This window comes from Erigeron canadensis, chromosome 2, assembly GCF_010389155.1.
Source record: "Erigeron canadensis isolate Cc75 chromosome 2, C_canadensis_v1, whole genome shotgun sequence".
Classification (NCBI taxonomy): domain Eukaryota; kingdom Viridiplantae; phylum Streptophyta; class Magnoliopsida; order Asterales; family Asteraceae; genus Erigeron; species Erigeron canadensis.
In genome coordinates, this window is record NC_057762.1 from 36,703,419 (window position 1) to 36,714,880 (window position 11,462).

General features: G+C 32.7%; 1 protein-coding gene across 1 annotated transcript; it reads right to left on the bottom strand.

Annotated features, from left to right (window-relative positions):
* Positions 1–2,637: 2,637 nt before the first annotated feature.
* LOC122587091 (probable inactive DNA (cytosine-5)-methyltransferase DRM3) lies at positions 2,638–9,102 on the bottom strand. The gene is made up of 12 exons (XM_043759166.1): positions 8,925–9,102; positions 8,755–8,812; positions 8,566–8,649; positions 8,167–8,266; positions 7,551–7,597; positions 7,311–7,406; positions 6,254–6,364; positions 5,903–5,993; positions 5,558–5,655; positions 4,498–4,600; positions 4,311–4,390; positions 2,638–4,149 (listed from the first exon to the last, which is right to left on the bottom strand). Exons 2-12 carry the CDS (start codon positions 8,761–8,763, stop codon positions 2,773–2,775), a joined length of 2,196 nt encoding a protein of 731 aa, XP_043615101.1. The 5' UTR covers positions 8,764–8,812; positions 8,925–9,102; the 3' UTR covers positions 2,638–2,772.
* Between the last annotated feature and the right edge of the window lie 2,360 nt (positions 9,103–11,462).

Consider the following 11,462-nt stretch of genomic DNA (forward strand, 5'->3'; position numbering starts at 1 on the left):
TTTAGAAGGGAAAATCGAGACAATAGACAAATTTCGTTGCGTTTGTATCAAAATAGTCAGATTTTTTCAAATTATCACAAGATAGCCATATAAATCACAATAATTGGACAAAATCGCATAAAGAACTTTAAAATCGCATAAAAAACCTTTTACAAAATCGCAATATGTTGACTATTTTTTTTTTCTTTTTGCAAAATTGCAATGTGTTTTGTTGTGATTATTGAGATTTTATTTTTTCTTTTAAACATACTAAATTATTACATGGTCCATGAATACAAAGCTTCAAATACATAAGAAACATACCGGAGACATGCTAATAATCCCCTAAGCTATCAGTCCCGAAAAGTGAAGAGTGTAAAGTTGATTTGATTTACCTTTTGATTTTGATCTTGATGAAAATCCATACTATCTCGATGGAGGAAAAGATGTTTGTGATGAAATGGGTGCACCTCAATTCAGCCTTGTATGATTACGTTCTTTACAACGACTGCATGTTGTCGCTTTCCTCTCTTCACCCATAGACGGTAATCGTGATTTTACAACAAAACACATTGCGATTTTGAAAAGAAAAAAAAAAGTCAAAGTCAACATATTGCGATTTTGCAAAATCTCGTAGAGATTTTCAGAATCTCATAGCGATTTTGCAAAATCTCGTAGTGATTTTGCAAAATCTCGTATAGATTATAAGGTTCCAATTATTGCGATTTATATGGCTATTTTGTGATAATTTGAAAAAACTTGGCTATTTTGGTACAATCACAACGAAATTTGGCTATTGTCGCGATTTTCTCTTTTACAAATTAATTAATTTAAATTATTTTATAATTACACAAATTAAAATAACTATATTTTTATGTTAGAAAAAGTAACAATATTTCTCTTTGTTTTAATCATTTTAGTAAATTTTTCTGACAATTTAAGGTTGTCACTAATAATTTATGTTTAAAAACTTGTACAATTCATATTAAAAATCACCATTAAATTTTTAAACACTAAGATATCTATACTATATTATAAAGCAATTCCACCTTTGAACTTTCAACTTTCAACATTTATTTTCAACATTTACTTCCCAAAATGTCCCTCCTATCTATTCTATATTTACCTAAAATAACTATACAGTATTACCCTTTCTCTCTCCTCAAATATCAACCAATCGTATTCGTTCTCTCTCCTCCATAAATCATTTATTCCTCCAATTCATTCAAAATCTTTTATCTTAAAAACCGTACGTCGATAAATTATAAAAATTATATGGGTGTTCATAAAATTTCGTGCTCTTTCATTAGAGATGTCATTCGATATGCTTTCGACGAATTTTTAAATCTGAAGGCGGAGCCCGTACGGCTAAGACATTTGGCTATGACACTCTATGACCTATCACCCCACCATCTCACCGCCGCAATGCGCGGATAGTTGCTCTCGTAAATTTTAATGCAACACGTTAATTTTTATTTTAACAAATCCTTTTTTTAAAAGCATATTACTTTGCTTCTATCTTTATGAAAATCTAATTTGTTGATAAAAATGGTCAAAGACAAGAATGATTAAGACTGAATTTAAGAGGTAAAAAGCTTTAAAAAAAAATAAAATAAATAATATGATGAAAGTAAAGCTTCGTAGTATTATTCTATAAACTTTTTACGGAGAAGTGTCGTCGGTAAAGTTATAAGAACTATGAACGAAAGAAAAGTAATATTACATCCTCTATCTCATTTTCATTCTTAAATTCACGACTTTAAAAAAAAATTCTTATACCTTATGTTTTCATTATTATAGACATCAAACAACATATCAAAACTTGTCATCCCATCAGTTTCACTCAAAACCTTAAACCACCGTTAAACCATTATTCATTCTTCCATATACCGTGAAGTTTTTCAATCCTATAATTAGATACCGAAGACTAAACATTATGTAATTGCTTCTGGTAAGTTAGGATTTATGGTTTAAATGTTTTTCTTTGAGCGGAATATGTTTGTATGAACATGAATCTTGAACTTATACTTTCGGTATAGATGTGGGTTTATGATTTTTGTTTTTATTTGCACATACTTATTTTGATCATTGTAAAACAAGTTATTGTAATTCAATCGAGTCCAAATAGTTGTAGGGATAAGATACTAATTCAGAAAATATAAGATGTACCCAAAATGTGTTAAGTTAATGATGTTATGAATAAATAACTTAAATACAAATTATTAGTTTACGAGTTAATCTTTTGTGAAAAACCCTATAAAACCAAAAATAATTACATGTCATTTTAATTACTTGCAAACTAAACCACAATCACATACCTCTCGTGCATACAATCCTATCTAGTATAAAGTGATTAGATCTAAATCATTTAATTATGATACCGATCAAACTGCCAATTAAGTATTTATATGTAGTTAAAATGACAGGATTTAAACTTTGGGGCTCATTATTTCAAGGGAACGAGTAGAAGTAAACTTTAGCCTTGATCTGGTGAATTTCTAAACAATTGTGGCCAAAAATAAATTATGGGGTATTTTTTATACATATTTGATTGATATTTTATCCTTTAAAAAGGTGCATGGAATAGAAATATGTGGGGATATCAGCAAGTAAAAGGGAGAAAGAAAGCCAAAATGGATGTTAACTACAAAGCGAAGATTTGCTAAACAATTTGGATCATGTTTCTAAAAAGTTCAAGTTGTACAATAATAATAAGGTGCTTATTAATACATCATGCTTCCATAATCCCATCATTAACAAAGGGGATAGGAAACAATAGGTAGAAAATAGTAGTCACCTGGTCTTTATTGCACTCCTAACTCTCTGCAAAACACGAACAAACTCATAGAACATAGAAAAGTCTAAACCTGCATAGCTTTCGGTTTCTACAGCAGCCAAAACACTTCTAGCAGAGTAGGTATATGGGTTTTGACAAATAATGAAATCAAAAACCCCAAACTTCTTCATGAGGCTCTCTAGCTTACTACTCGATAGCTTCTGAATAGTGGCAATTTGAACTAATTCTCCTGCCTGATCCGAGTTATCCCACCAGTCCCTAAGAATTTTACGCTTCGTTTCTGATGGTTCAATTGAAACAACTGCTTTCAAACGAATCCCAAGGCGGTTCAAAGTAATTTCTGCACCTCCAACTCCACTGTAGATTGACAACACAGTCAATCCCTCAGGAAACATAGACTTCAAAACAGATAAATGGTATCCCAAAGTGTCAGTTTGGAAAGAGTGTTTGAGAGATTCCAGTCTTTCTCCCAGACTTAGCTCATCTGCCCGAGTGTGATGCAACGGGTACCCAAGAATCCGCTCCACCGATTCAGGTTCAATTGGAGCTAGTTTGTTACGACCCACCCACATGAGATTCAAGGTCCTACATTTGTGAAGAACGTCCTTTTGTTGTTCAACAGAAAGTAGGCCCTTAGAATTTATCAATATATTTCTTAACTTGTCGCACAATTGGGAAATTCCGATAGTTTCAGACCTAATACAACTTAGATGTTTTCTTGTATCCCATGAAGGCCAATACTTTTTCGTTTGTGGTATTGCATCTTCTATGGTCATTGGTGGCTTCGGCAGGATATGAAACCGGTTTTCGGTCGGGAGATTATGTATATAACCTTCTTTCCTATTCAAGGCTGAGAAAGACTGAGTGTTGATGTATTCAGGCTCGATTGCATACAAGAACTGAGAGATTTTGACCCATGAATCATGAGATAAATTCGTAACATTCCCGTAGAAAAATAATGGAGCTTTTGCTACCATTTGGTCTACACTGCTGCATGAAACAGGTTGGATGAGTTTAGGAACTCCTATTCCTGCCATACGTCTTGCTTTATACTTGAGCTGTCTCTGTAAAACCTTGGAACTCGGTGGAGATTTAGATAAAGTGCTTGCTGGTCCAGAATTACTATTCAAATAATCAAATTCTGGTTTTGGTCTTTTTAAACTAATCGGTTCATCAACATGTTCTTCTTTTGGTTTTTTCCCTTTGAAGCTGTCAACAATCTCCTGAGTAGCTGCAGCCTTGATTGTTTCTTCCGTTCTTAGTGCCAAATTACTATAAAAACTGGCATCCAACACTTTATCAGCCCCCACAGCCGTGGACTTGAATTTATTCCCAACCGTCCATGAGTTATTTCCAAAAGACGATAGGTGATCCTGTAAAGTAAATCGGAAGTCATTAACAAACGTTAACGTAGTCAAGATGGATTTGCAGGATTGTTCACTCTTTGCATAAGGTCTTGCCTGCAAAAAGGTAGTTTCCATACAAAGGAGTGACCTTGATGAACAAATCAAAAGAAAGAAGTATAAAAGATAACCTCTTCTTTCTTAACATAAGGACCACCCATCCGATCGCAAACAATCGAGTCAGCAAGCTCTGATATAGATATTTCTGAACCTGAAAGATAAAATATCTTTCAAAGAGGAGGGCTAATATTTTTAATATTGTGTTTATCCAGTTCCAAGACATGGATAGAATGCAAGACAACTTCAAGATATACTCACCATACTTCTCAATGGCTGCAGATATATCCTGTTCAGAGAAGCCCATATCAAGCAATTTAAGTGTCTTGTCCATGGTCCCAAACAAGGTCTCAGTGGTGGCATCCTGCCAACTTAAGCGGAGTTAGTGTTAGAAAGCAAACAATATAACTTGAATTGGATATTCATTTTGTTCTAGAAGCATATAAACGAACATCTGCTCGTAAGCAAGTAAAATATGATGCAAGCCAAATTCCGCATCATTGCATTGATGATGTATGCATTAGTACCAAGTTATACAGTTTGGGTAGCCCGCAGATCATGTTTTTACCATGAAAAGACAAAAACAAGAGTCTATTTATGCCAATAAAATATGTAACTCCATTTATGAAACTGTAAAAGGTGATGAGCCTTAACTAGCATTGAAGTTAGAAAAATAAATTCTAGAACAACACAAATGTGAGGAAATTTATATTCTTCATGGTTGACTTCGAGAAATAGACCAATTAGCTATGAAAAAGAAAGTTGATATCCAAGAAAATTGGTTAGAAACATAATACAGTCTATCCTCCATAAACAAGTGCCAATTATATCTATATAGCTTCGAACATGTACAACTTGAGAACCAGTCATTTTAAGTCTACAAGATTAAATGCAACTCATTTTCAAAAAAGATTGAAGCGGAGCAGAGATATGAACAGCTTTGTCAAAATAAAATAAGTCAATGCATAACATAATAAATGACAAAGCCAGAACTGTTTTTATGGTATCCAACCATTTATCAAATCAGAGATTTTGGCACACTCAATTTGCATCACTCATGAAAATCTGTATGTTAAATATGCAACAGCTTTCTAAGCACTTATGGAGTTAACTAGTGTAAGTAAGAATGCTCTTGCTCCCCTCAAAACTAAAGTACCACTCTACAAGGGGAGATGAGTCAAGTGATAGCAAATTATATATAAAAAAAATGGCTCTTCAGGAGACGCACATTTAAATGATCTTACTAACAAGTCAAAGAACCTGCAAAGATGGTCAAATAAAGAAACTGAGCATATCTAGCGGTAAATGGAAGTTTAGAGACCTCATTCTTAGTTTGATGGTTTTTGTTGGGATCATCTGTGCTAGCCAATTGAGCAGCAAAGATAAAATCTACAAGCTCGGTAATGGGAGCATCTTCGCCTGCCAAAATTTAAAAGAAAATTATATGTACATTACAAGACAGTGTGCCAGTTGAACTATTTTTCAGTTGAACTATTTTTTAAATAAGTAGGAAAAATAGTAGATGGAACTCATTCAAGCTATATTTCTGCTAGTTTGGGTTAAAGGGCTTGTTATTATATGTAGCATAGCACAGGACAAAATAAATACTTAAAAAAAAAAAATATATATATATATATATATATATAGAAAAACTGATAGACAATACCAAGTTTGCTCATTGCAAACTCAACTTCCTCCAAAGTGAAATTCATCATTAGTAAGGATGCCTTTTTGTCATCAAAATGCTCATCCAAGTCCTGAATAAATTGAACAAAATCAAAAATAATACATGAGTAGTCCAAAGCAAAACCATAAACGGAACTACTGTATTTGGGTAAGAAAATACAACAGCACTAATATTACCGAAAGGTGGCTGTTGAACCGAAGTCAAAACCTAAGGTATCAGATGAAAGTTAAATTATAACTAAACTAAATATATATATATATATATGTAGATCATAATAGTAGAGACTCAAAAGTCACCTACTACTAGCCTGCTTCGCAACCAGAGAATTACCTTTTTCAAAGCAGATGTTGTAGTTTCGGTACTCCGGCTGCTTATATCCTTCTCATCACCAAATAAACATTCCAGGGAATCAGATGATTCAGAATGTGATATAAGAACAGCCTGTTGATTTCACATAAAATGTTAGTTTCAATCATCTTAAACAAAAAAAAAGGCAGCTGAAACATGGTCTACCAATGTATATACCACTTATTAGCTCGGTATCGTAGTTCTTTTCAACTAAATCAGTAGTTTCATGTCCTTCGTTTTAGGCTTTTAGCAAACCCTTTCACCTGGTATAATATGGTTAACCGCACTAAAACATGCATTTCTTTTTCTTCCGTGTATGGATCATAATTATACTTTCTTAACATATTTTATAAGCCTACTTGTTGTAAAAAGGATGAAAATTAGCACGACACTGGCTTTTTGTGATGTGACTTTCTTGGTTCTTAAAACTTAACTTCAAGTCTTAAAGTTTTAATCTTAACCTTGAATTAAATGGCCATTAAAATGTTAATGAGCTTTATGTTGCATTTAGCAAATTAAGGGTTTACTAACAATCAACAAAACTATCTTTAAACTTTAAAGACACCAAACTGGAAACAATATAGACCACAACCTCCACCAGTGCCATCGCCGCCTTGCTTCACGAGCAGCATCGCCTATCACCATCATCTTCTATCTCCACTGACAGCATCACATCCAAACTCTACACCAATGCCTTCCTACACCAGCCACTTGTGGCCTCCCCAAGTTCTCACACCGTTGATATTTCAAATTTTAATTTGATTAAAAGTTTTGGACTTGATTTTCTTTTTGGATTTCATTATAAGTTTCGGATTGTTTTGAGTGTGGGTTCTTGGCATTTGTGTTACACGTATCAATGTATGTAGATCTATTTCAGATATATTTTATGTTACACGTATCAATGTATATGATATTCTTCATACAAATGCCATAAAATAGGTACATGATACTAATAAAATATAAACCTACAAAAACTACCTAACTAGAGCTATAACTAATTGTTACAAATTAAAACTCAAAGTCAGCAGGTGGAATTTACCTTCCTTTTTCCACTACCTTGAACTACTTCCTTGTCTTCGTACAGGACTGAGCCATTACCAGGCTGTAATGATCTGGCCTTTGATGTTTGAACGTCCTGTTATGTTAGAAACAGGCCAGTTAATCAAGTAGTCATATCGACTAGCACAAGTGCTATTTTTCAAAGTGGAGACACAAATCATTTCTTCTCAAAAGAAATTGATCCTCATTAGTAATGTATGTTCAGCCAGCAGGCACTTACAGAATATGCAACGAGAGTTTCCAATAATATATCCATATTGTCTTCGCCTACATCAGAAAAGTTTTTTTTTTTTTTTCACGTCAGATATAAATCAACCATGATCAGTGGCGGATCCAGGAAATTTTTTAAGAAGGGGCAATATGTAGTAGAGACGATAATACATATGGGTTGGTAACGATTCAAGAATATTCAGGTTTAGTTTTACGTTACATGTAAGATTATTATATGATACAGAAATAGGTATGCCTTTTATTTAAATAAAAACTTAGATGTACATAAAACATTTGATTGTAATTTTTTCATTGAATTATCCAAGCATGCTATTAACATATCAAAATCATAAAAATACAAATATATTGTTTCATTTAAGTACACAAGACATATATATACTACCCTAATGATAATAAAAAACCAACATTCATTTTTTTATTTTAGTGAAAATCTCAAGTAAAGATGTTAAAAAACTTAAAAATATGTAAATCAATATTTGTTGGGTTAATGTGACGAGGTGCCTGGGACCCCCCTAATAACACTATGGATCCGCCAATGACCGTGATGCCGCCCCTAATCACAAAAGCAAAAAATAGCTCCCCAAACAAAGATTCAGTACGTATACCATCTTTACTTATAGCTTTATCAACGAGATGGGGCGGAAATCCCATTCCTAAGAGAGTTGACCTCACATTGCTTCCAGACGAGCTTGCACCATCATCCCTCTGCAAAAAGGTAAGTAGTGTCATAATAATAAAAATTATATTATTATTATTATTATAGACGTGCACATATGAAAAATAATCTGAATCTGAAAATCGACTTGGGAGCAACTAGAGCGACACATACTAGAAGCAAACAGAGAGGAATCCTATTAGTATTGTTACTATAATCACTAACTACTATGCGCATAATAAACAAAAGTAAAACAATAATTGATTTATCAAAAACACACATACATACAAATATATAGATATATATAAAATTTAGAAGCATGAGGAAGAACTGAAGAAGGGATACGCACCCCAATACGAGTTGAATAGTGGTTTATAAATGGGTCGGGTTTAAATTCTTCTTCGTCGCTGTCTGATAGATTAGTTATGTCATACTGTAGTAAAATAAATTGAAATCGATTATTATTATAATTATAAAAGCAATATGATATGATAATTTGAAGTGTGTGTGTGTGTGTGACTAATAAATAAATACCAACCAATGCCATGTTGAAGATGAAGAAATGTATAAGTTTTAGCAATTCCCCCTTTTACTACCTGCAAAAACATACAGCAATTATTTTATTACTTTACTATAAAGATATGAAAACAAAAACAAAAAAAGGAAAAAAAAAAACAGAGTTTTAAACAGACGGAAAGATCGACAGACCACTACAATGCAATTGTGATTTTGAAGCAGAAATAAGATAATTTAATAAATTGTTAACTGATTTCAACAATCGGTGTTTGTTAGGGTTACAAATGAAATAGGTTTTTCAGGTGTGGAGGTGGGGAACGGCAACTCGCTGACGACAAGTGTTCCACCTTCTCATAAACCAACAATAAAACTAAAGTTAAACCAAAGTGTGTTCGGTTTTTAGTTTGGGAATCTTTGAGTGGGAATGGGTTTGACTTGACCCACCGTGTAATTTTTTAAATATACTCTAGTTTTTAATAATTTTTACTAAAAATTTATATATCCGCCTAATAAATAGTTTTAATCCACTTAAAACTTTGAATAATCCAGGGATGAGCTTTTAATTCGTTAAAAACCCGATCATAACCGACCCAACGCATCCAGTCATCAAACGGGACGGATCACAGTTTAACATATCAGCAATTTTTCGGGTTAGGTCAGGTAGGGTTAACCCCATGGTTTGCCAGCTTGACCCGTTAAAACCTGTTAGATATATTTGTAAATAAAACTACAAAAATCATCAAAAGCACTGTTTTTTAACGTTAATGTGAAGAGCAATTTGAAGATTCACTTTTTGTCATTGAATGTTTGTATTGTCGTTCCTTCTTGGTTTTGGATTATTGGAAATTTGCTTTTTCAAACAAAATTATGTAGTAAATAGGGGAGAATATATTTGTTACTTGTTGGCATTAAAAGAATGTGTATGATGTGCTAAGTAGATGAACAATAGTAATATATATGGGTTGGTAAATGGGAGATGTATAAGTGAATTTCATCCTTAGATATCAAATAGATCTTTAAACATATTAATATATTATATATGCCCAAGTTAGAACTCACTTCCCCATATAGTACACACACAAACCCAACATATCATCACTTTTGTTTCATCTCACTTTTGTTTGTATCTCAGTTTCTCACATATTCAACCTTCCATACGATTACTTCAAATCCTAGACATTTAGTTTTGAAATTGTTGAATTTTTGTACACAACATTAATCGTTTTGAGGTTGAAAACAGCAAGCATTTCGGATCATCACCATCTTCTTCACCAAAATTTGGGTCAACCTTACAAACCAAACCCGACCCGGTAAAACCCGGCCCCGACCCTACCCGCCCGGGAGAGTTTTTAATGCAATCTCGGGTCACACCTGTTCAAGTCGAGTTTCGACCCATGCACATTTCTACTTTAATCTATTGATTTTATCTTTTATCTGAATGTCAAAAGACCAAAATTCCCTATGTAATGTAAACTATACATGATTATGGCTTTCATAAATTTTTCCACACTTCATCTCATGTCTAAAATTATCTCTTCATCGCATAACTATCTTCTACCTCACTCGTTATTAGGTAACATTTAAAATAAAAATTTTTTTCAAAAATATATACATTATTAATCTATCTTATCTTAATCAAATAACAATAAGCTTACATAAACCTATGTTATAATAACTGTTAATCGAAAATGACAAATTCATAGTAATTATGTTTTTTGATATTAATTTATCTTATATCATTTTATAATGTTGTAGGCAAGTTATTTTTTAAGTTGATATTATCTATTTATTATCAATATCAATTATGGATTTTGTGCCATGAAATTGTTGAATGTACTAATTAAAATCTTCTATTAATAAGGGCTTATGCATCAGTCTATGTTAGTCCAACATTAATTTGAGTGGACCACGTTTAGAGATATCACTTCTATTAGGACATCAAATGAGTGGATCAATAAGTTAGTTCAAACTATGTTTGAATGCTGAAATTTAATAAATTGAAGACTTGTATTGAATTGATGATTAAAATTGTCTTTATCCTAATCAAGTATTTGTGGACAAACTGATTGTATCTTTATTAAAGAGAATAGTTTCAAGTACTCGCGCTAGAAAAAAGAAATGTAGACTTGATACTCTTGGTAAGGAAATCAACAATGAAGTTGCTCTACTTGACAAAGAACCCCGTAAAACAACAGCTAACTTGTTGAAAGCTAAAGTGGAATTGCAAAATAAAATATCCATGGTGAGTGCCAAATTTTCTAAAATTTCATCGATGCCTCGTATGGACAAGTTCAAGGCTAGTTGAAAGATCATGCGTGAACCAAAAGTCGTGTCAAACTTTTGGAATTTGGAAGGAGATAAACGAGAGGCATTTGTGAAGTTTATGATGGAAGAGTGATATGGATATCAAAAAAAATTTGTGAAGCTTTTGTGTCAGTCCGTTGTAAACATGACTCGGATTTGTGACCGAATTTACCACATTAAAAAGAAATCAAATGGATATATATGACGATAGTATAATACTTGTGGTTAACACCATTACTTTTGAAGACATAAGTTAAGTGTTTAATCTTCACATCATGCAAAAGCTAAAATTAGAGATTTTTTCTATCATTAGATAACCAGAAAGCAATTTTATTATGTAGATGTAGAAGTAAGACTATTTACATCTTAGTATCTAGGAGACGGTATTGGATGTTAGATTTACATGCGCACAAAATTATCAAATTG